Below are 26,219 nucleotides of genomic sequence, written 5' to 3'. Positions count from 1 at the left end.
TTGAAATTCTATTTAAACTATAAATACTATGCAATAGGTAAGGTATCTTGTGGGTTTGAATCTTTAGTGAACGTAGTCTTGTTCGAAAATATTTGGCATAAATTTTACATGATATACACATAGTATAAATTTTGTCAGATTTATTTGAGTTGGTGCATTATGGCTTTGTGCCGGTATCTTTGGATGAATGAATATGCTAAAGGTGGCCTAAAAGTATAGGTTGCAACGTTACAACTACACATCGTATAGGTACGTTCTTCAAAGTGAACTTCGATGGTAGCTGGTCGGCGGACAGAGCACACGAAGGTGTGGGCTTTGTGATTAGAGATTATCTGGGTTCGCTGATTGCAGCTGGAGGGCGACGCATCATAGGCCGGGCCATCATTGAGGTGGAGTTGCAGGCTGCCTGGGAGGGTATGTCCTATGCGAGGAGGATCCTGAGAGCCGACAGGATATTTCTAGAGAAAGACTCCGTCATGGTAGTTGACTGGATACGGAGAGTGGATATGGATGGAGACGAGCACTCGCTGCTTCGCGAGGTCCGCGGTCTGGCAGGGAGATAGGCTCCTTCCAGGTTGCACACGTTTATCGGGAGGCGAACAGTACTGCGGACTGGGTCGCTTCTTTTGTGGCTCGGCATTCGAGTGGAATGGTTTGGACCAGGATCGGAGATATACCCCATTCTTTGTATTATTTTTTTGATTTGGCTGGTTATACTCATATGAGAACTATATGAATGTTGTTTTTTAACCAAAAGAAAAAAAAGATATTATGCAATGAATAAATATGCTGCTCAATTGGCTATGACCATATTCAAGGTCAATACTCTTTCTGTTATCATTGCATTTTAAAGGTATATTAGTCAAGGTGGGACTAAGGAGTGATAGACTAAATTATCAAGTGCTTCTCCAATCACCCTTAAAGCAACTTGTCATAACTCATTGAGTCTTCATCTTGTGATCTGCAATCTAGAAGACTGGGCTACCATTTGGCGATCATTCGATGGGCTTTGCTCCCTATTCCCCATCATACTTGCATTTCCGTAAGTTCAATTAGAATCTTGCAGTTCAATTAGAATCTTGCCAAGTCAATTAGACATATTGACTTCTTCAAGGCTCCTTGAACTTTAAAGTAGCAATGTTAAAATAATATCATGCTATCATGTAAATAACCATCACATTCAAGATAATTTTGAAAATATAATGTACTCATTAAGATTTCAAAAATATGGAGTATTATTTAAATAATCACAACATGTAACTTGATTACAACAATAAGTAACAGGAAGTATGAATTCAAAATATCCAATAGGGATTGTTGGGGGACCGAGCAGACCCCTCCGAGCAGGGGCCGACCGAGCAGACACCTCCGAGCAGGGGCCGACCGAGCAGACCCCTCCGACCCGCGAGCGGTCGAGCCGACCCCCCTTCGGCCTGGCGACACCCGGATAGCCCTACCAACCCTAGGACGTCTGACCTGCGCGTTGAGGTTACATCCTCCCGCAGTACGATCAAAAGACCACGTCTTGTCTTCGCCAACAATTAATGTGTATGGGTCCTGCGGACATCCGGTTCACTCAACAATCAAAGCGCATAGCACCTGCAGGCCCTCATCCTACTCAATAATTAAAGAGTATGGCTTCCATCGCCTACGGACATCGAGCCTCTCACGGCAAACCCGCATGGCTACGAATGATGGTATGACTCCACGACGACTTGAGCTTCGGCCTAATCTCCTACAGTAATAGCATTGATTTACACGATCGAGCATTAATGCACAATTGTACGACAAACCATTTGCTTTGTCACATCACAGGTAACCCGGCCTCCCTATAAAAGGAGAACTCCTCCATTTTAGACGGGGACAGGATCCGATTTTTCGGCCTTCTCTCTCTCGATATCTCTCTTCCCCTATATTGATCCTTCACTGACTTAAGCATCGGAGGGTCGGCGCCGGACAGCCCGGCCACCGGCTTCTTGCAGGTCTCCAGGAGGACGCCGCCCGCCGACAAGCCGCCACCCGCCACTCAGGCAGCGGAGCTCCTCCCTTTCGGCCGACGGTCGCCCCCGGATCCAATTTCCAGCAACAGGGATGAACATATCCACTTGTCAAATAATTTTGGAAATTAATCCAGCTAGAAAATGACGCTAGGAAACCCCCTGGGTTATTGAAATTGGCTTAAGCATGTTGTCCTAATTGGATTGGGATGGAAAGGGTTGATATTAACTAGTTGATATACCTGGTAATAAAATCAGTTAAGTAGTAGAGCATCTTAGATGGGTGTTAATTTTTTAATAAATTCATGGTTGGGGTGCAGGATTTGGCGCTTTTATAAATTCTATGAGAGCCAATGCCTTTCCTTTTTCCCAAATTGTGAGAAAGAGGGAGAAAGAGATAGAGAGAGAAGGAGAGAGAGTAGAGGAGAAATGGAGTGGAGGATGGTCTCTGCAAGAAGAGGAAGCCGATAGCATTATAGAGAGGGCTATTGGATCAAGTGACGCCCTTTTTACTTTTTTTCAATGGCTAAATTGGAAAAGAGGAAAAAATTAGGAGAAGCTATACAAGATTTTTTTTTTAATTTTCTTGAATCTTAGATATGTTATATACACATGGACAACACAGTACAACATGGTAACTTTTTTTTATTTTTTCTATGAATATTTTATTTTTATATATCATTAATTTTTTAAATAAAATATCAGTAAAAAATAAATAAAATTGGGGATGAAAAAAATTGTTGCCTGTGTGCGTCCATGGTGTGTGCATTCTATATTTTTAACTCGTACAGGACAATCCAGCAGCACATTTGAGAGCTTCAAGCCTCAGCTTAAAATTATTATCAATTTTAATATTAACCATGAAAATAGCATTCAATAAAATACACATTACCAATTGAGGGTACCTACGAATTCCTTAAAGAATATTTTTTCAAAAAACTTATAGGTATTTAATTAATTTTTACAAAAATTAATTATAAAATATGGAACATTTGCAAAATCTAAAAAAAATATGAATTGATTTCTTAAAATGTAAATATATTTTATTTAAGTAATTCTCATGCATTTAACATATTTTAAGTGATTTTTAAAGTTTTAATGAAAAATATTTCAAAAGTGAAAAATTGATTATATGTTAAAAAAAAATATGCAACATGCATTGATAATTCACAAGATGAATTTTCAAAATAGCTATCTTGTATTTTGTTGATTAACATTTTTATAATTTTCTAATATATTTTTAGAGCAAAATTACTTAAAAATCATAAAAAAAATTGATTAATTACTAAGAACATGGAAAATAACTTTATAAATTGATAAGAAAAATTTTAAACTACCTATCTTGCATTTCATTCCTTGAAAAAATTTGTATAATTTTTTATTATTTTTATAAAAATAATAAATTCTAAAGTGTAAAGTATGCATAACTAATCAAAATATGAATCCTTATTATCGATTATCAAATGAACAAGGAGCAAATATTTTCTAAATAGGTAGATGACTTCTAGTTAAAAATAATCGGATATTGTATAGTGCCATGGAAAGATGGGTTTAGAGAGACATTTTTGGATTTGCAATTACTATGGAGTGAATAATAAAGGAGGTAGGATTACCTAAATTAAATAACATTTGGCGGATGACTATAAAGATGTTGCAAAGTGTACCAAGATACCTAAGAAGGACAAATTCGCAATGAGGGGCATTTACTCAGCCCGAATAAAGTAAAGTAGGTGGCGAGAAAATAAGAGGGCTCGATAGGACCATAGGGTAGCCAAGTTCAATAATCAGCATATTAGGGATGATTAAGAAAAGCTATATGAGCAGGCCGATCTAAGATGATATGGAAGTTATTGAGATGAGCAAAACCATCCGGGCCTTCAAGAAGGCACACTGGGATTACAAAGTAGTAGATAATTTGAACCTTCATGCTATAAAAGGGGTGGTGGGCTTTATGCATCAAGGAGGCATACATAGCTAGAGGCATCCCTCATTACAAAGGAGTTAGAGGAAAGGATGCATACATCATATCCATGAAAAGTTCATTTGCACATGCCTATCCAAACCTAACAACCAAGCCGCTCCGTATAGATGACAATATTGGGAAGGACAAGAAAACTGCAATAGTAACTGCCATTGTTAAATAATGTCACTACAATCACATCCTGATTTTCACTGTGACAAATAGTTTTTTTCGGAGTATGATGATTGAAGTGCAGAAGTAGGGCTTAGGTATGGAGCATCTATGAGCCATATTTGAAGAATGAGTTTGAGAGTCTACAGTAGTGGATCGACTCATATAAACCTAAATATGAGTTATATTGTGTAAAATTGATATGTGACGGCCGGTTCTAGTCAATTGAGAGAAGAATTGTCAACTTTTTAGTATATTGTGATGGGTTGATTTTCTTTTAATGCGACTTGGTGATAATACATGCTTAAATACGTTGTTGGATTATCTTTATTTTTGAGCATGAGATATTTATGTTACTCGTGAATAAAATTTGAACGAAATGGCTTACTTTGATTGCATCAATAACAACTCTTTTTTTTAAATTAGGTTCACTAAGCTTGACTTGAGCAATTTAGATCTTGAGTGCTAACTTTTAATTTTGTTGAATGACTTAATTAGATTTTAAACTTTTATATATTTACAAGATATTTAAATTATATTGGTGTTTCAAATTAATGATTTATGATCATGATCAAACTTGGTGCAAAGTTAACCAAATATGGATAAGAACAACACTCAATCAAAAACCCACAATCCAAGCCATTTCTATCCTAATTTCTAATCTTGAACTTTCTACCAATTTTGATCTATTCCGACTTCAAACCAACTCAAATAAGAGCTTGATCGGAATTGCTACAATGTTATTTGTACTAAAATATTTTTGCTATTTGCTAAAAAAGTTCAACCAAGCACAAATGAAAAGAAAATCTAGCTTGATCGGGTATGGCTAGATGAGGCTCATAATTTGGTATATACCACCACAATGTTTCACCTAGTAAACATATATTGCTACTATTTTCTATATTTTTTTCTTAAAAAATTTAAGCTAGCCAGGACTCACTTAAGAGTAAAATAAATAGTATACATATATATAGAGGATAATATAGAGCGGGTTAACGAAAACAATCGAACATTCTTGACAATACCTAGGTTTGATCGGTACTTAATCCATACTTGACTCATAGGCTTGATGTGTCTTAAAATTTCATATATACCCAAACTTAGACCTTACCAGATGATAGTTAGCAGGGTTCAGATCAAATATAAATGCTAATCCCGGTTTTGTTTGGGATTAACTTGTATGGCATTTGGTCTGAACACAATAGCACCCATGGTTGGAAGTGGGCTTGGACCAACCTAAAGTCCATTGAGTGAGGATAGCTTTGGGACAGCTAGCTAGTTGATCTTTGGGCCTTGTTATTGCAGGTTTAGGTCAAGCTTGGGCCTAAATACCTAAAGTCCAAATGTTTTTTGGGGCATAATAGAAGAAAACCTATTGATGCATCTGATTGGGTGGATAACAATGATTAAGTTCTTTTAAGTTAAAATAGCCATTCCCCTCCTCCCCCAATCATCCCCTCTCTAGTCAATATTTGTAATGTCCTCCATTCAAATGAGATGTGGTAGGAAGAGTGGAGGTAAGTTTTTGGGCATGAACATTGTTCGCCTCTTTGGAGACACGGATCGCCGTCCCTTGTATCCATTGCATGTGGTAACAAATAGAGGGAACAAATTAGCTTCCATATTTTTGTTAACCTAATCTAGTGTTTGTTTCCGATAGACATTATCATGAAAAAATTATATGATTAAAAATTTCATGAACATTCTATTAGAACATGACAAGGACCGGGTAGGATATGGCCATATGTAATAAATGAGATGGGAAAAGAGGAGGGTGGACAGGGTGTCCTCTGGCCCAAAGATTTGAACTTAGAACCTTTTATTTTTAAGTACTAAAAGGAGCAAACCATAGTTCATATGTAGACCCTTGGAGATGTTAACCTTGCTCAGAAACCTAACTCATATATCAATAATTGTTTCAAAATAAATATAAATATCTATATTTTTGTGATTGAACTAAATTTAGGGTTTGTTTGGTTGGAAAAAGTTGAACTCTGAAATAGAAATGGAAATAAGTGACTTTCATTTCAGCTGTTTGGATAGAAAATGTTGTGGCTCAAATTTGGTCTGAGCTAGATGATCCATTCTGCCCCCTATCAGAAAGGAGTCCCATTCCCATTTTGATTTCAAAAAGAAATCAGAATAGTCCAATTTTCTAAAATTTAATTTTTATTTTTTTTCTAGTATTCAAAACTCATTCCGATTCTAATTCTGGTGGCAAACATGCCCTTAATCATATCTTTTACTTCTAATCATGAATTGTAGCAGTCTTTCATGCAAAGCTCTGCTGAGCTGAAGTCATGGCCATCAGCTTCATGGAAACAGAGAAGAGAATAGAGATCAGGCAGATGTCAATCAGCGGGACCCAGAGCTTCGACTGCGCTGGAAAACTTTTTGAAAGAAAAAAGGAATCAAAGAAAAACAAAAGAAGACAAATTAAGAACCGGAACTTCAGGTCTATTTGCCAGTTTGCAGCAGGAAAGAGCACGTAGTGTGCAGGCAAGGACCACAAGCCAACACATGATCCCGAGTGGATAGGATTCTTCGACGGCAGGACATTTTTAAATCGGATCCAATGGGCAAACCTCAGATCACCTGCAAAGCTAGACAACTAACCCTGGGTTCAATAGCTTAAATCATCTTCATCTCCTCCAAAATGTCACGTGATTTCGTGAATCAACACCCCCGTTTGAATAGTTGTGGACCAGATGGTGCTAAAGATCCAAGACATGTGCAATAATTGAAGGGGTTGAAGGCGGATTTCGTTTAGTTCGCAAAAATATGATATTTGAAAAAATAATTTTTACATATTTGATTCATGGATCAGAAAAAATTAACACATTTATAATATCTTTTGTTTGGTTGGACATCTATTTTTTATTGAAAAAGTTCTATAAAATATTTATAATATTTTCAAAAAAATATCTCAATTTTTAGCTGGTTGGAGTTGAAATTTCTCATATTGGGTTTGGAGAGTGGATAGGTATGAGGATGACTGCCCACTGATTTGGGAGATCCGTAGACTAGCCCGAGAGTTTACCTCGTTTCAGGCAGCACATGTGTTCTGGGAGGCAAAAGAGTATCAAACTGGGTCGTCTCATTTGTAGCCCGACACTCTGGAAAATTTATCTGGACAACATTGATAGTTTTACCCCTTCCTTATATCTTTTACTTTATTTTGATTTGGTAAGATATACTCACGTTAGTGCTACATGAAATGTCGTTTTTATCAAAAAAAAATAAATAAATTATATTATATATAAATTTTTCTTTCTCATAAAATATAAAAATTTTATTTTTATAATTTTTTTGCGAATCTCAATCAAATATGGGCTGTGTGTGTGTGTAGATTTTTTCATTCCTCTTAAACCTTGCAACATGGATGCCATGCAACATGGATGGTGGCTCCCTCCACATATTCGTAGCCTATAATAAATAATGATCATCAATAATTAGGAAATCGAGTACAACCTTCATCTCTCTCTCTCTCTCTCTCTCTCCCCCTCCCATCTCTCTGCTCCCCATGTGATGATCCCATCCCCAAAGCACCTAGCTTCGCCATCCCACATACATAGCTTAACCACCTCCAATATTTCTTTCCTTGTCCTTTTACTAATCTTTCTAGTCTTTTATCTTAGGTACTGAGTCGTTGGAGTGGGCAAGAAGAAGGGAAGATGGGGAGGATGAGAGACAGGGATGGTAAGAAGGGGGGCCGCGGCGGCGATAACGCGCCGACGCTGTCCTCCTTCTCGTCCCCGTCGTCCTCGTCATCGTCGGACTTCGAGTTCACCGTCTCGCTTTCGCCGTCGTCGCGGCAGGCGGCGGCGCAGCTATGCCCAGCCGACGATTTGTTCTACAAGGGCCAGCTCCTGCCGCTCCACCTCTCGCCGCGGCTTTCCATGGTGAGGACTCTCCTCCTCTCTTCAGTCTCCACCTCCTCCTCCGACACCGCCACCACCGCCTCCCGCGACTCCAACGGCAGCTCCTCCTCCTCCTCCTCCTCCTTCTCCGCCGACCTCGGCGGCCTTCTCCCCGACTGCGACTCCTCCCGCCCCAGCTCCGTCACTGAGGACGACGCCCGACGCGTCTCCCCCTCCGCCAAGCGCATCAAGTACCTGTCCTCCTTCGCCATCCGCTTCTCCTCCGTCTTCCTCCACCGCGGCAGCAAGAAGGATCGCTCCAACGATCTCAACATCAACCAAATCCCTCTCCCTCCTCCTCCTCCTCCTCCTCCCTCCAAAAGATTGAACTCATCTCCATCATCGGCGAAGGAAGTGATCAAGAAGTATGTCAAGAAGGTGAAGCCGCTCTACGAAAAGCTCTCATCCTCGCAACAAAAACAAAGCCAGCAGCAGCCTCACCAGAGCAACCAAAAGAAGATATTTTCTTTCTCAGTTAAGAGAGAGAGACTCGCCGGATCCGGCAAGAAAGCGGAGGATCCCGAACAAGCCATGGCCAGCCGCATGGGGATATATTCTCACTCACACTCTTTCTCCGGTAACCTCCGGTATCCCCGGAGGAAGCGGTGCGCCGGGAGCTGCCCCTCGTCGATGAGGTCATCTCCAAGCCACTCAGGCTTGCTCTGCATTGCCGGCATTGGCGGTGGATTTCCCGATCCCCCGATTCCTTCTTCATCGTCGATGAATTCGTCGATGCAGGAGCTGCAGAATGCTATAGAGGGAGCGATAGCTCACTGCAAGAGCTCAATGACTCAATCCAGTCAGAATAAGTCTTCGGCTATGGCAGGCAATGATGGCGACGAGATCTGTGGATCTCGACTAGAAGTTTAAGACTGCTGTTACCTTATAGTTAGATCTCTATGGCATGCTTTTAGTCAGAAAAAGAAAAAAAGAGATGGTTTTGAAGTAGTAGCTGCAGTAAGAAAAAAGCTGTGATGTGGTCAGATCCAGGATGCTGCTGCTATTTTGTCTTTCTCTTCTTAGTTTTTGTTTCTCTACTATGCTTAGCATGGTTGCTGTACTGTGACTCTCTTTGTTCTTTGTTCTCTTAAATTCTAACTCCATCTAAATCAAGTCCACAAGTTCTGGTCGAATTAGAATTGGAACTGAGCCAGATCCAGAATGAGTTCAGAGGTTCAGGTTTGAGATTGGAAGTTTAGGTAAGAGCTTCATCTGTTTCTCTGTCAAACTGTGGAAGAAAGATCGTTGCTTTCCTTGCGGGATAAAAGATCGTGTCCTGTGGCTGTTGGTTTTCAGCTTACCTAAGGCTGACTTGAACGCATGTGAGGTGAGTTCAATGATGTTGAACTTTTGGTAGATTCTACGGCAGCTGGGCTTTTAAGTTTCGAAGTATGAAACACAGGACATTCTTTGATATTTGTACTCTCGGTGACCTCCGTGTGGAAGGAAACAGGGCATGTCATATCACTAGGTCCCAGTGTCGGCATGGAGCTGATATGGCACATTATGATTGGCTCACTTGTTCGTGAATCGCATCCATCCCTCTAAATTGTACCAATCTCTTTGTGCCATGGTGTCTTGACGACTTAGTTACGATGAGGGTGGTCTGTCTTTGGGATCAAGTAATTTGGAGCATAATTTTTTTTTTTCAATTTAAAGTGGAAAAAGCAAAAGCAAGGGTAGCTGTGTGGAGTTGAAGGTAATGGGTTAGGTCAACTTCCAACGGTTGATTTGCATGAAGTATCTTCTTTGGCACGGAAGACGCAACCGCCATCCGTTGATTACTAGATCGCGGTTGTCTGTTCTGTGTGATAGAAGGTTTACCTTCTTTTGCATGAATCTACCGTTCAATCACCCACCGCACAGATTTTAAAGCATTTTAAACTCTATCATTTACACTTGGGTAGATGAAGAATAATCCAATAGTGGATTTGAGCAAAGGTAGGTGAATCCTTCTTTTCCACAAAAGACAATCCTAATATGTTGAATTGGGATTTTATCTTTCGCTGCTTCACACAAAAGAGGACTCATCTTTCTTCCCACGAATCCACCATTAGATCGCTCATCGCACATATCTCAAAACATTCTGAACTATATCTTTTATTCATCTTGATCCGATCGAAGAGAAGAAAGATTTTCTTCAACCCGCTCAACTCGAATCTTCTTTCAAAAAAAAAAAAGAAGAAGATGGATAAATCTCGAAAATAAGGCTTTAAGTTTCCTTTTCTTTCATTGCTCCCTCACATCTCTCAAACTAAGGTACACAACCCTTATTTATAATACTAGTGAGGTCCTCCTTTTACAATTTGGGTTTGATTCCTCTCGTAGTTTGAATAGGACTTAAAATAAATATGATTAATAAAAATATGCTAGAAAAAGCTAAAATTTAGAAATGTTCTAAAACTGAAATTTTGAGGAGGTAGATCTTGACTTCTACATCTACTTTGTTTTTTGTCGTTTTGCCTGATTTTTCTCGAATAGAGAGCTATATCTAAACAAATTCTTACCCAAAAAAAAACTTTCAGTTTGATCAGTATGTTTCGGAGCCTAAACGATAGAATTTTGGCCTAACTCAACCTCCTAGGAGGTTAGCCCAAAGTTGTAGATCTCAAAAAGATACTCAATTTCAAAAAAAAGATCATCTCAATCGGCCTCCGGAAGTTTGGTATATGACTCGGCTTTCTGATGTGATAGATCTCGCTTCTGAACCATGTCCATCCATGTTCGTGGTGGCCAAAGTGATCCACTCGAGTTTGGTGATTCTTTTGAATATTCGTAATGGTCAAAGTGGTCTACATCGAGTCCCGTGATCTTCCTGAATCCAATCTCAATCGGGCATTGTATGACCAAGTTACGAAGGAATGAAAGTTTAGCATGTGATTCGGCTTTCCGATGTGGTGGATCTCGCTTCTGAACCCTATCTAGCTTTATTTGTAGTGGCCAAAGTGTCTACATTATGTTTGGTGGATCACTTGTATACTCGTGTTGGCCAAAGTGATTCACATCAAGTTGGTAATTCTTCTGAATACTCGTAATGGTCTACATGGCCCACATCGAGTCCAGTGATCTTTTTAGATCATATCTGCACAGATCTCAAAACAACTAGTGAATGATCCAATAGTGATTTTGCACGAATACGAATCTTTTTTTGGATGAAAGACATCGAGTTGGGGTTGCAAAAGGCTCCACCTATAGCTGAAGCATGCCTACCTTGAGGCCATGGTGCAATTGCTAGTCTTAAGAGCCCTTGGTCTCACTTTTGTTTTGGGGGCTCTGCAGGAGAGAATGCTACAGAAGACGGAAATAGAATGCTTCTAATCTTGCCATCTCAAGATTTTTCTAGGAAGCCTTCGAGTTTCCTCTCACCTTCTCTCCGCAAATTTACGTGGTGATATAGTAAGAGCACTAATATCCAGGTCTACATTAGCTCTATTTCCGAAAACGTAGTATATATGCGCAATATTATTTCAGTGGACACTATAACTACTCTGCCCCCCAGGAGAGTGATAATAAAATATTATTACTCAAGAAGTGAAACTTACATTAATCCATACTAATTTTGACTAGTCGCACTAATACAGTGTTGGCAAACTTCACGTAACAATTCAAAGGAAATTCTACAAAACTAAAAATTTATATTTTTTTAAGATAATTATTTTTCTACTGTATAGATACACTTTAGGCTACACCCAAGTATAGCACACCAATACCTGAACACTTGCTAATTTTTTTTTAAAAAAGGGAAAGTATAGTTGTAACAATACAGAAAATAGTTATTGATGCATACCAAAGTATACCATATTATATAGAAATAAAAAAAAATATGATTTTTTGTAAAAAAATTAATTAGTTACTTTTTTTAAAAAAAAGAGAGATAAAAGGAGGAAACAGAGCGTTCCTTGGTTGAGAAAATCAAACGGTTAAAAATTTTAAAAAAAGGAACAACCTCTAACGAATAGTGCTGTCATGTCCTAATTTTTATATTTTTACGAGAGAGTTGAATGAATGGTTTGGTGTACATGTTAATTTTCAAAACTCTCGGTAAACGTGTCCTGATCCACCAGCAGCATGGCATTTGTGAGCAGATTCCCATAAGAAAATCTGGGCACGCGAGAATCTGACTCAGAATCAATACCTTTATCATCTTCTTCGTTTTAAATAACCACCTAGCACTTGGGTCCGTCAAACGTTGATTCAAGATAAAGCCATCAGTGTAGGTACAATCTCTCTCTGTGGCTCTAATGGAGAGGAAGAGGAGAGAGATAGAGGGAGAAAGCTTAGACTACGAGAGATTCCATACGTTTAATGGCTACCGACAAGAGAGGGAAAAAGAAATGGAAAGGAGATGGTGGGAACCGTGTTTCAGGGTTTCCATTGCCGGTTGCAGGGGAAGGAGCATAGATCATGAAGCCGGGACCACTAACACATCAGCATACGTTGAGAAAGATATCAACTCGAGTTGATGGCAAAAATTATATAGGGATACGCCACTAGACGAATTTTTTATTTTACTATATTTTTTTTAGTGCTCACCTTAAAAAAAAATTTAAAAGTTAAATAATTTTTTTATTATTAACGAAGTCTGTTAATCCTGTAATTCTAAAAAAAATAAATGTGAAATGATTAATTACTTAGTATATATTATCTGGTCTTATAATGTATAATGATAAAAAGTATGTTATAAAAACTATATATTAATTTATCTAGAAGTATGTATTGAATTACTACTAGGTGTATATCAAATAAGTTTATAGTATTTATGAGAAAATCGACAAGTATGCTTCACCGGCCATTTAGTATGTATTAGTGAATATGATATTCTGAAAATTGTATGTTCACTTACTTGGAAATGCGTATTAGGTTTGTTAGAAGGCTAATGTACTAAATGTATATTATCTGACTGTGTACTGTGAATACGATATTCTACAAATTGTGTATCAATTTATCTAGATGTGTGTATTAACTTGCTAAATAACTAATTTGCTTGTTGTGTATTATTTGGCCATATAGTATGTACCGCAATTTTTTTTTTTTTTTTAATCACGGAACTGACAACTCTATTAGTAGAAGGAATCTATGATTTTTGGGTTTCTTCTTTAAGGTGTGTATTAAAGAAAATATGACAAAATAAAAAATTTATTTTATATTTTTTTCTCTGGTGCCCATTCCATATGAATTTTGTTTGGGGCTGGGTGGGGGTTGCACCAAAAACTGCTTATCCACGTTGAGGGACAATTGATTAGTAGGAGACATGACACTGGTTTTGTTCCTTGGATCACCAAGCTGGCTTCACCCACTTGGCTTCGATTCCAAAACTAAAATATCATGTGCAAAGCACATGCAATCGATTTGCTGGACTGGAAGGAAGTCACGAGAGAGTTGTTTGGTTTGCAAAAAAATATTCATATTTTTGAAATATATTTCATGACAAGCTCATGCCTATATATATAATATCTAAAAAAATATTTTTTTCATAGGTTGACCATAAAAAATAGTAAGAAAGCACATTTTATAGAATAACTTTTGTTTGATTGAACATCTATCTTCTTGAAAAAGTTGCATAAAAAATCTATCATGCCCTTAAAATTAGATATAATATTTTTACTTATAATATTAGAAATACCAACGTCAGCAGTATCAACGAAGAACAATCTTGATACATGGATGTCTCTACTGAAGCTTCATGGCCTAATCTGATTTGCAAACTAGAAATGCTTAAATCAGAAGATAGAACATTGTCAATACCTTCATAGCTATTCTTTTACATAATATCATGATAATTATTTTTAGAATAATCAATGGCAATAGAGCATTCTAGTTTTGAAGTAGAGTTACTCATTTGAGATGGCTGCACACATTCCGAGTTGTTTGAAGAGACTAAATTTGATCCATTTTAGTATGAGGGCTTAAGGGTATTTTTGAAAAAAATACTATAACTTCCAACCGACAAATGGCTTTCTTATATCCTTATTGATTTTTTCCATAAAATATAAAAAAGTTATTCTCATAAAAAAAACTATTTTTATATTTCTTCTTTTTTTTGGTTGAAAATACCATTCATATAGATCTCACATGTGTACAGCCTGCCAAATTAAAAGAAATAAGGTGATACAGAGGGTGAGGTATATCTCCAACTCTGGTCCAAATCACTCCATCCGAATGTCGGGCCACAAAGGAGGCGACCCATTCTACTGCATTGTTCGCCTCCTAATAAATATGTGCTACCTGAAAATAATCTGTCTCCCTAACCAGACCGCGGATCTCGCGAAGCAACAAGTGCCCGTCTCTATGTGGAGCTCCTTTCCGTATCCAGTCAACTACCGTGGCAGAGTTCCCCTCTAGTAATATCCTGTCGGCTTCAAGGACCCTCCTTACATAGGACATGCCCTTCCGACAGCCTACAACTCCACCTCAAAGATAGCCCAGCCAGTGGTACATTGCTCTCCAGCTGCAATCAACATACTCGTATGATCTCTACCCAAGAAAAAATGGCAAATGTGGGCGCTGTGACAGCAGTATGGGTATCCCTGGTCATCCCATAGGTAAACAACGTGGTAGTCATGATGATCTCCATCGCATGGCAGGAGGCCCTGCCCGCCACTGCGCTTGGCGATGATCTTCTGCCCTTAAACATTCGGGTATTTCTGTCCAACCAAATATGGTAAGCCAGGTATACCCTCAAGATTCTTACCTCACCTGTGCTGGATCTCCTCACGGACTCTCACAAGTAGTGTAACAGGTGCTCTATTGACTCCAAAGCCTAGTGGAGGGAAACAAAAGAAGTCTCCCAGACCTGTATTGCCCTGGGGCACTCCAGGATAATGTGGTTGATGGTCCCCTCAATATCTGGGCACACCTCAGAGTAAGGAGAGATCCGAACATCTCGTCCAACTAATATCTTTTTAGTAGGTAAGCACCCCCATGCCAGCTTCCAGATGAAGCTCCAACTAAATATTTCTCTTCTTTGAAACCTCCAACTAAATATGAGCTATTTTTTTATTTTTTATTGATCATACCTTTCCTCCCCATCCGCAATCAGGTGCAAAAACAAGATGTTGATTGTAATTGGTATATTTTCTTAAAAAAAAAAAAAAAAAGGAAGTTAAGCTAAATTGTCCTCGTTTTGTAAGACAACATTTTCTGTTTTTTTTTTTTCAGAATGCCGGCCATATTTATTTTTTAGTGAAACCGTGACAAGCCACCACTTATTTCATTAAAATAATAAAAAGGTAGAGACAAAAGTAGGCTAAAAGCTAAAGAAAAAGGCAAAAGGAGAAAATAAATATAGACAGCCCATCTTGATAGATTGATGGGCCTCTCACCAACCCTACCATGACGGAGGAAAGCTGGACACCTGGAAAATCACTTCAAACAACCATAGAAGACAATGACATTTGCAGAAAGAGGAGGTCAATCCAAGGAAAAGGCTATCAAATGGCCTGCAAGGAATCACTTCCTCTCCATATTGGCATCAGAATAGCCAGTTTGCCCGTCAATCTACAGAGGTTTCACTGCTGATCCAGGGGCCTTTGTCATTCTCTGGCATGCTTCCATCATCAGTACCAATCTTCCTAGCTTAAGTTGCTCCAAAAATATTGTGCATGATGCACAACTTCTTCAATTGCTGCTCCAACCTCACCTCACAAAATTAGGTCATCAACCTAAAACAAATCTTCAACCTTCCATTAATTACTCAGCAAAACACTTTGCCTCACCCTTACTTTCAAGAAACAAGAAAGTTAGTTTACTGATGATAAGGAGTTTAGAACAAAATTCTTAATTAGCTTCACTTACAGTGAGTGCTCAAACCTACCACTTCCATCCCAGTAGATGTTGAGCAAGAACCATCATCACGGGTCATATAAAAGGTGGAATGCAACCAAATGATGGTGGAAGTCTAATAGATAATTGTAATCTCAGAACATAATTATAGCAAGGACATGGTTTACATCTAATTGAAAGTTAAAATCTGTATTAATGTTGGCCTTTCTTAGCACACTTCAAGATGCAAGTTCATCATCGATTTGGCCTCTGTTAATCGATTTTGATATACATTCTAGGGCAAGGTAATTCTTAATTTTCTATATTATATCCATCCCATTCTTGAAGACCTAACTCCAACCGGAATCGAACCCTCAGCAGGGGATGATCATACCATCAGACACTAACATGAAACTAAACTTGGTTCCATTGAACATCATGTATTACAAAGAAGACAGAAATCGAAAATATATTAGAATTAACCCAGCTTGTCCACCCATTAGAGCAGCACTTTTGCAGCAAATTAGGCCACAGTTTCTCATTCGTTTGACTGCTGTAATTAAAGAGCAAATGCCCTTTTCCCAATCTCTCTGCCCTTAAAAATCTAAAAGGAAACTTATATATCCAGTTACATTTCCGGTTTCACAAACCAATAAACTACTTGTATCCTTCACATAAAGCACACATACCATTACAAATTTGACAAGTCAAATGGTGGTAAAATTCAGATACTTGTATCCTTCCCGTCATCAGGATATCACCTCTCAATTCCTTCTATCTTGTCCTCTACCTCCGAGTACAACTGCCTCAGCCTCTCTAAGTTGTCCTCCGACGTCTCCCAGTACCCCCTCCCGCTGGCCTCCAAGAACGTCTGCACCAACTTCCTGAACGAGTTCGGATTTGTCTCCATGAGCCTTTTCAGCATCTGCTCATCCTTGATGAAAGTATCGTTGGCCTCCTCGTACACCCAGTTGTCCACCTGACCGGAGGTGGCGCTCCACCCCACTGTGTTCGTCAGCCGCTTCTCGATCTCCCTCACCCCCTCGTACCCGCTTCCCATCATCCCCTCGTACCACTTGGGGTTCAGCAGCTTCGTCCTCGCGTCGAGCCGCACCGTCTCCGCCAGCGTCCTCACCTGCGCATTCGCCGTCGTCGTGTCGGCGACGTACGCGCTTGGCTTCCGCCCGTCCTTGCGCAGCGCCTGGACTAAATTTGTCGGGTCCGAGTCGAAGTAGTGGCTGACATCGGTCAGGGATATCTCCGACGAGTCCAGGTTCTGGAACGTGGCATCCGCGGTGCCGAGCGCCATCTCGAACACCTTGCGCTTCTCGGTCATGCCCGCCCCTGGCGCGTCGCAGTCGAACGCGAAGGACTTGCGGCTTACGTACATGTCCTGGAGCTGCTTCTCGTCGTTCCACGACGAGTTCTCGACCGCTAGGTTGACGTTGGAGGAGTACGAGCCGGAGGCGTTCGAGAAGACGCGCGTCGCCGCCTCGCGCACTGGCACTCCCAATTCCAGCGCCTGCTGCATGGCGTGCTTCCGGACGTAGTTTTGGTCCTCTGGCTCGTCCAGCTCCGCCACCATCTTCACCGCCCGGTCCAGTAGATTCATCTGCAATCGCCATTATAAGCAATATTCTTAGCTTTAGCTCAATAAAAGCATTACTGCTCCTTATTTATGTACTCATATACACCTGGTTGATGAAGAGGTCTCTGAAGACACCGGAGCAATTGACGACGACATCGATCCTCGGCCGGCCGAGCTCTTCGAGGCTGACGGGCTCTACGCGGTTGACACGGCCAAATGTGTCGGCGATCGGCCTCACGCCAATCATCCACAGCACCTGAGCCAGGGACTCTCCATAAGTCTTGATGTTATCAGTGCCCCACAGGACAAGGGCGACCGTCTCGGGGTAGTTTCCTCCGTTGTCGGCCTTCTGCCTCTCGATCAGCCGATCCACCACCACTTTGGCACTCTGCAACGCTGCCGCAGTCGGAATGGCCTGCGGGTCGAGCGCATGGATGTTCTTGCCGGTGGGAAGCACCTTCGGGTTCCTAATTGGGTCTCCGCCGGGACCTGGCTGCACATAGCTGCCTTCAAGTGCTTGTTTCAGACTGGCCAGCTCATTGTCGGCAACAACAAGCCTCAAACACTCTCCTAAGAACTCAAACAAGGTCCTGAGCTTCTCCCTGTCCGCCCTTGTGAACTTGGTCTTGGACAGGTACTGCACCCATGGCTCCATCAGGCCGAAGCCAAGCATCGAGCTTAACTTCTCGGCCACATCAACCACCTGCCCTTTCTTGTTTGTAGTCCGATCCACAAAGGCAGCGATCGCACCACGCGACGCCTCTGTTATCTGGCGGAGGAGCTCCACATCAGCTAGTATCCCCATGTCACTCTTTCTGTACACATCTTCAATGTCCCTTCCCACAGTCTCAGCCAGTATTCCAGGAAGTGAGTAAATGCCATCCTCAGGGCGGTCCAGTGCTGCAATGTTCACCAGCGTTGCTACCGCCTCCATGGCGGAAGGAGGCTCGCCGATCACATGAAGCCCGCATGGCAGAAGGCGAGACTCTATCTCCATAATCTTGGAGTAGACCTTTCCAACCACGAGGTCCCTCTCTTTGGGCGAGAGCTCTACCCCTTCTTCTGGCAAGCTGACATCTTTGTCGAGGTTGCACTGCTTCGCGGTGCTGACGATCGAGCTCACGATCTGCGCGCCACGCCCTGTGTCCTTGAGGGACTGGTACGATGAGATGAGTTCAGCAAGTTGCTTGAGGCCCTTGTAGAGCCCGGCATTCTCGGCAGGTGGCGTCAGGTAGCTGATGGTGTTTGCGTAGCTCCGGCGCTTTGCAATGGTTGCCTCAGACGGATTGTTCGCCGCATAGTAGTATATGTTTGGAATGTTACCAATGAGACTGTCAGGATAGCATACATCGCTCATGCCGACCTGTTTCCCAGGCATGAATTCCAGAGATCCATGAGTGCCGAAATGGAGGACAGCATCAGCCTCGAAGATCTTTTCCACAAAGGAATAGTAGGCTGCAAAGCCATGGTGAGGACTAGCTGACTTGGAGAAGAGCAGACGCATCGGATCACCCTCGTATCCGAAGGTGGGCTGCACCCCAATGAAAACATTGCCATACTGCTTCCCATAGACAAGGAGGCGTTCGCCATCGGAATTGAGGTTGCCAGGGGGCTTTCCCCAGCTCTCCTCCAAGGCTGAAGCATAAGGAGTGAGGGCCTGGTACTCTCGAACACTCATCCGGTAGGCAACATTGAGGTTGGGGCTGCTGAACTTGGCCTCTTTGTCGTGGATGACGTCTTCGATGAGGGCTTCAGTGGTATCAGGAAGGCCATCCAAATTGTAGCCATCCTTCTTGAGGTCACAGAGCACGGAGAATATGGAGGCAAAGACATTGAGGTAGGCTGCTGTCCCCACATTGCCCTTGTCTGGGGGGAAACTGAAGACGGTAATGGCCACCTTCTTCTCCTCCTATTTCAGATTCAAACAGCGACAACAAATTAACCAATTTAGAAAACATCATACAGTCTGTAACATTCGTAAATATTTCATCATAGATTCAATGTGGGTGAAGCAACTGCAGAATAAAACAATGCTGTGGCAACTCAGTGAGAAGCAACGCAAGGAACCCAAAACAATCAATTTGGGAACTAAAAAGAAAAAAAATCTTAACATTGGTGATATAGATCTAGCCAAAATAGTTGAATTCATATTATGGTCTAGCTGTGGCATTGACATGAGTAATGCGGTTTCCTCCCAAGTGTAACTGATGGTTGGTGAAAGAAAGACTCCTATTATTAACAGAGAGTGTAATCCAGGTTATTTTAGTCCAAGGGGAGCACATCTTTTGTAATTTATACAATATACCTAATTGATTTTCTCATTAATAGGGTGAGATAAGAAACAACCTCGAGAAGTGGGATCTGTTGGGGGGAAAAGTGGATCACCCAACATATATGGTTAAAGCATCCGAATCCGACAGCAAGCCTGGTCTCGGTAGGCATGACCTCAGAAGGCAGAGCACAGAAGGCCGACCTCAGAAGGCTGCCCTCAGAAGGCCTCCTCCAGAAGGCCGAGCTCAGAAGGCCTCCCCTAGAAGACCGAGCTCAGAAGGCACGACCTCGGCAGGCACGTCCTCGGCAAGCATAGTCTCGGCTAAGCAAAGCTTGATTGACCTCGGGGCCAAGGAGGACTCAGTTAAAAGCTAAGACCGACCCTGACTCCACCAATAGTCAAGCCAGTCTCCAAATCGGAACGTCTACATAAAGAAGGGAGCTCCAAATCCTCCATATTTGGGATCAAATCTCGCTGTCTCCGCCATAACGGCTGTCAATATTTGAATCCTCTCAATCTCAACCGATCGCCAGCTAGCCTGAAATCTCGCGCCATATAAGATAATTCATTCAACCCAAGATTCGCGCCATCATCTCCGATTGCGAGTAACCATCACACCCCTCCTATAAAGAGGGGGGAACTCCAGGGAGACAGGGGACTTCCTCCTGGACGAAAAAAGATCTTCCCCCCGGGCCAGAAAATACCTCTCCATTATCTCCATTATCTCCAAAGCCCCTTTCTGACTTAAGTATCGGAGGGCCTTCACCAAAACCTCCAGCAAAAGGCTTCTTGCAGGTCCGCCGAAGACAGCCGTTCGCCACCGCATCCCAGCCGGAGCTTCTCCTCCTCGGTCCGCGGTCGCCCCCGGGTCCAATTTCCAGGAATAGTTGGTGCTAGAGGAAGGGCCCGAGTAGCGATCATGAGACTAAGGAGCAAAGGGGCTTCTAATGCCTCCATACATCGCGCACCGAGCCCCGGCCGCTGATCCAAAATCCACCACCAAGGCCTCCGGCTGATCAAGTCCCATAAATCCATCCTGAACAGTTTGACATGCTGGTGCAACAAGTCCAAGCGCTCACTGCAGCCGTTCAAGGCCTGCAATAAGTAAGAGACTAGTATGTACTCCCTCCTCATGGGTGTAAGTTCTCAAGACAATGCTCGCGACGTTGCTCTCCTGTAGAGCGTCGCCATCACCGAAGCTCCCACCGAGCTCGGTCTCCAAGCTGGGAGAGCTTGTCGCGCAGCCATTATCCTGAGAGCTCGTGTCGAAGTCTGACTCCTCGAGCACGAGAGCAACCATCTGAGGTGGGGCCTGCTCCACGCCGAGTTGCAACGAGAGCCCCACCCGAGCTCGGCAGAAAAGTCAAGGACTTGAAACGGCAGATACAGACGCTTCGTGATCAAGCTAAAAGGAGGGAGCTCGAGGAACGAGACCTAGAGCCCCCTTTATAAAGATCTAAAGAGTGTTGAAACCCCTCATGGCCACGCTGTAGTTACTTCCTTACCCTTGTAAAGTCTGACGTAAAAACATTTGTGGATAATAAAAGCACTACGGATGTCTTATTGTAGAACAACTTGAAAAGATGAGCACCCCTCTGGCCAGCTTCACAAAAGCTCCTGTACCGGCAAAAGGGGTTATCAGCCTGTTGATCACGGCTGCGCGCCCGCCCTAGAAAAGTACTGTGAAGCTAAACTTTTTCGTGGTCTTGGTCGGCTCAGCCTACAACACCATTCTTGGCCGACCAGGTGCCCTTCAAGCTGTGAGCCTTATCCGCCACCCGCACATGTAGTTCTCTGCAGGCCGAGCTTAACACGGAGAAGAAGATGCTTCCAATATAGCTACTATATCCTACATGTCGATGACTCCTTAGCCTTGGGGGGCAGCGGCGCAGCCCAGAGCTCAACGCCTGCCGTCTAACGGTCTTTAACGACTCCTAGCCGGTGCTGAGCCAAGTCCTGAGGAACTTCGAAGCTTGGAAACTATCAAAATATCTCCAAAAGGTACGGGACGCCACTTTGGTTTTAAATAATTTTAATATTTTATCTATTTTCAGGTTGGAGAATGCAAAAGATGACCTACAGGTATCTCCATCTCCAACGTCGCCCTGATCTGAGTGGGGGTGCACGATCACCAACGGACGAGGTCTGTCGCCTATATGTATCTCCAATAATGCCCCGACCAAGTTCGGGATGATCTGCTGAGTCGACCGCAAGCTAAGGCTCTCTCGACCTCGGGAACTACTCGACGATGCCTTGACTAAGCTCGAGATGTCCCGACCAAGTTCGGAATGCCTCGACCAAGCTCGAGATGCTCCTACCAAGTTTGGAATGCCTCGACCAAGCTCGGGTCCGACCAAGTTCGAAATGCCTCGACCAAGCTAGGGATGCCCCGACCAAGTTCAGGATGACCCGCTGAGTCGATCGCGAGCTAAGGTTCCCTTGACCTCGGAAACTACTCGACGATGCCCCGACCAAGCTCGGGATGCCCCGACCAAGTTCGGGATGACCCCCTGAGTCGACTGCGAGCTAAGGCTCCCTCGACGTCGGAAACTACTCGACGATGCCCCGACCAAGCTCGGGATGCCCCGACCAAGATCGGGATGACCCGCTGAGTTGACCGCGAGCTAAGGCTCCCTCGATCTCGAAAACTACTCGACGATGCCTCGACCAAGCTCGGGATGCCCTGACCAAGTTCGGGATGCTCCGACCAAGTTCGAGATGCCTTGACCAAGCTCGGGATGACCTGCTAGTCGACTGCGAGCTATGGCCCTCTCGACCTCGGGTACTGCCTAATGACATCCCGACCAAGCTCGGGACGCCCTGCTGAGTCGACCGCGAGCAAAGCCTCCCTCAACCTCGGGATCTACCTAACGAAAATCCGACTATAGTCCAAGATGCCTAGAACATATATTATGGATCGAAGGGCACTCGAGCCTGTGATAACTCACGATTCGAACAACCGAATATCACCAAGGGTGGAGAACTACGATGCAGCTTCCAATTCATCACGACCCAAAAGCGTCTTTTCCCTCTTTTCAAAACGACAAAATGATTTGAAGCCGCCTAATCTCATCAGCATGATAGAAATAGCTACTTCCTTCGCCCGAGCTCGAAAACAGCTCGAACTCGGAAATCGGGGCTAGTGTTGGGAAAAAAGTAGATCACCCAATACATATGGTTAAAGCATCCGAATCTGACAGCAAGCCTGGTCTCGGCAGGCATGACCTCAGAAGGTCGAGCTCAGAAGGCCGAGCCCAGAAGGCCGACCTCAGAAGGCCTCCTCCACAAGGCCGAGCTCAGAAGGCCTCCCCCATAAGGCCGAGCTCAGAAGGACGACCTCGGCAGGCACATCCTCGGCAAGCATAGTCTCGGCTGAGTAAAGCTTGATTGACCTCGGAGCCAGGAAGACTTAGTTAGAAGCTGAGACCGACCCCGACTCTACCAACAGTCAAGCCAGTCTACATAATAAAGGGAGCTCCAAATCCTCCATATTCGGGATCAAATCCCGTAGTCTTCGCCACAACAGCTGTCAATATTTGAATCGTCACAATTTCAACCGATCGCCAGCTAGCCTGAAATCTCGCTCCATCTAAGGTAATTCATTCAACCCAAGATTCGCGCCATCATCTCCGATTGCAAGTAACCGTCACACCCCCTCCTATAAAGTGGGGGGAACTCCAGGGAGACAAGGGACTTCCTCTTGGATGAAAAAAGATCTCCCCTCCAAGCCAGAAAATACCTCTTCATTATCTTCATTATCTCCAAAGCCCCTCTCTGACTTAAGCATCGGAGGGCCTTCGTCAGAACCTCTGGCCAAAGGTTTCTTGCAGGTCCGCCGGAGACAGCCGTCCGCCGCCGCATCATAGCCGGAGCTCCTCCTCTTCGGTCCGCGGTCGCCTCTGGGTCCAATTTCCAGCAACAGAAGCAAACAAGCATATCACTGAACTAGCTTTGCTTGTCAGGTAACCATCATGTTCCTATCCTAAAAAGACATTCAGTGTAATAAAATGACAACTCCAGCATATGTGATGTTCTTTTCTTTCAGTACCTTCAGGCTTTTCCAGAAGCAAAAGGGTGCTTTACTTATTAAAAGTGAGCACAAACATGCCATTCCTTTTATCAATGTACTAAAAAGTTGAAGCCCCAAGGAAAACAAAAACATTGCAGCAAGATGTTGGGCAGTAGAAAAGCTGACAAACTCTTGAAATGAATAATATAGCAAGCATACCTTGGATTTCCTCTTCAGCTCTGCCCATCTGATTGCTCTAGTACAGAGCTGCTCCACTCTCTTATGCAGCGCATGTGATTTCCCTGAGTACAAAACAATGCATTCACACCACAATTTAGTCCCATGGAACAAAAAGTTAGGCACAAAGTCACAAACCAGTAAAATCAATATAAGAAAACAAAACAAAGGACAAAATCATAGTAAGACTGCAGCATAAAACAACAAAACAAAGGACAAAATCATAGCAGAGCTTCAACTGAAACAACGAAGCCTACTGAGGAATCAATTAACGATAGAAAAGAATAGGTGTGATGCCTTGCCTGTTCTTGCATCCCGGCCGGAGAACACGATGGGCTCCATTCCACCATCAAGCTCTGGCAGGGCTACCTGCAGAGCCACCTGAATAGGATGCAATCCCAAGCTACTGATCAGCCACTCCTCAGTGGTCTGGAACACCAATGGCAAGGCCACAATGTAAGGAACATCGAGCTTCCTCAATGCCTCGATCGCCCTCGGATGGTCCTGCCTCGCCGGACCACCCACAAGCGCAAATCCGGTCAGCGACACAACCGCATGGACGAATGGCTTGTTAGTGATTGGATCGAACAAGAACCTCTCCGTAGGCCCTGAGAAGTCGAGCCCGCCTGAGAAGATCGGTATCACCTTCGCCCCTCTCGCCTCCAGTTCCATGATCACTGCAACATAGTGGCCATCATCGCCGGTAACTATATGGCTCCTCTGCAACACCAATCCGACAACCGGTGCGTCGCGGTCCTTGAGCTTCTCATTAGCATCCCTCCTCGTCCCATACCAGTTCAAGTACTCCTTCGCATCGTCGTACATGCGAGGAGCTAGTGGATGCCATATTCCACTGTCCAAGAACAGGACAGGATCGGCATAGCCGATCTTAGTCCCCTTGAGTGCCGGAACATATGACCCGGCGATCATCTTCAGAAAATTCTGAAGGTTTTCCGGCGACCCTCCGAGCCAGAATTGCAGACTTAGAATATAGAGCCGGGCATCCTGAGCTTTGTCGCTGGGCAGGTACTTGAGGACCTTGGGCAGGGTCCTGACCAGCTTCAGCATGCTCTCGGCGAACCCGGCCGACTGCTTCTTCCTCTTGAACAGTTGGAAGAACGGGCTCTTCGATTGCCCGAGCTGCGACATGCTAAACGAACCGAGCTTATTCAGCCGCATCACCTCAGGCATCGAGGGGAAGACAAGAACAGCATCCATTCGATCCCGTTCCTTCTCCACCGCCACCTTCACCTTTTGCGCGAGCTCCTCGACGAAGATGAGGGAGCCGATGAATATATTAGCATCTTTCAAATCCTCACAGAAGGTCTGGTATGTGCTCTCGTCGCGCAATTCCTCGACCAAGTAGCCCACCACCTCGAAGGAGGCATGCCGGCGATTGGCATTGAGGGTCCTCACCGCGGTAGAGACCGAGGATTGGTACTGAGCCTCGAGGACGACATAGACCACCTTGACCTTTGGAAGGCCCGGACTGGCATCAGGGAGGATGCGGCGGACCTCGGGCTTCGTCTGGGTGAATAGCCCGTTGCCGACGGCGGTGCACCGCACTCCGAAGCCACTGCGAGTAGAGTGACCGAGCTTTCTGGGAAGGAAGGAATGAAGAAAAATGTGCTTCTGAGAGACAGAAGATAAGTGCTCCGATCTTGTTGAATTGGGCAGAGCGAACGGAGTAGACACCAAAGATGACATTCTGAACTGGTTAGTAATAGACTAATGTCAATAGACAGTGGAGAACTAAGAGGAGATGATGAAGTGTTCTTCTTTGAAGGGTTTCTCCTACCCTTCCCTCTTCCACTAAAACTTGGAAGCCAAGGGGGGAGCAATGTATAGAGTTTGGGGTCTGAACTGCGAATGGTCTTGTGTGGAGAGAGAAGGGGGGAGATTTGAGGCCAATGGTTTTTTAAGTGCTGGTGGTGGATCCTGGGACACGTGGCTACGACAAGAATGACGATAGATTTTGTTGGAGGGAATGGGAGTGTGCTTATCTGCGTCCGTGATGAGGGCTTGGATTGTGAGTGACATGGAGCTTGGCTTCCCATTGGTTGGTTTGGATTCCCATGGGGTAAAGGGAGGGGATGATGGAGCACAAGTGGGTTTCCTTTTCTTTAGCGCTTGCGACTCATATTGCACCGCGATGATATTTCCACTGCTGAGCGTATGTGGAGCTTTATGGGCTTTTTGATTCCAATGAGTCCCCGGAGCCAAGATTATTTTCTTGGCTTGAGGATGGTGTTTTGGACTCAATGGACTAAGAGACAGAGAACAAGACAAGAAAGATGGTATCAT

The 26,219-nt window shown here is 43.5% G+C and overlaps 2 protein-coding genes across 2 annotated transcripts; one reads left to right on the top strand and one right to left on the bottom strand.

The window, feature by feature from the left end:
• The first annotated feature begins 7,560 nt into the window (after window positions 1–7,560).
• Window positions 7,561–9,177, top strand: LOC103716431 (probable membrane-associated kinase regulator 1). Its single transcript, XM_008804418.3, has one exon. The coding sequence runs from the start codon at window positions 7,803–7,805 to the stop codon at window positions 8,916–8,918; it is 1,116 nt and encodes a 371-aa protein (XP_008802640.2). The 5' UTR covers window positions 7,561–7,802; the 3' UTR covers window positions 8,919–9,177.
• A 7,041-nt stretch (window positions 9,178–16,218) lies between these two features.
• On the bottom strand, window positions 16,219–25,778 carry LOC103716430 (magnesium-chelatase subunit ChlH, chloroplastic). The gene is made up of 4 exons (XM_008804417.3): window positions 24,218–25,778; window positions 23,898–23,980; window positions 17,504–19,306; window positions 16,219–17,421 (listed from the first exon to the last, which is right to left on the bottom strand). Exons 1-4 carry the CDS (start codon window positions 25,620–25,622, stop codon window positions 16,567–16,569), a joined length of 4,146 nt encoding a protein of 1,381 aa, XP_008802639.2. The 5' UTR covers window positions 25,623–25,778; the 3' UTR covers window positions 16,219–16,566.
• Between the last annotated feature and the right edge of the window lie 441 nt (window positions 25,779–26,219).

The sequence above is a fragment of the Phoenix dactylifera genome, chromosome 13 (genome assembly GCF_009389715.1).
Source record: "Phoenix dactylifera cultivar Barhee BC4 chromosome 13, palm_55x_up_171113_PBpolish2nd_filt_p, whole genome shotgun sequence".
Taxonomy (NCBI): domain Eukaryota; kingdom Viridiplantae; phylum Streptophyta; class Magnoliopsida; order Arecales; family Arecaceae; genus Phoenix; species Phoenix dactylifera.
This window is presented reverse-complemented; position numbering and strand designations above follow the sequence as displayed.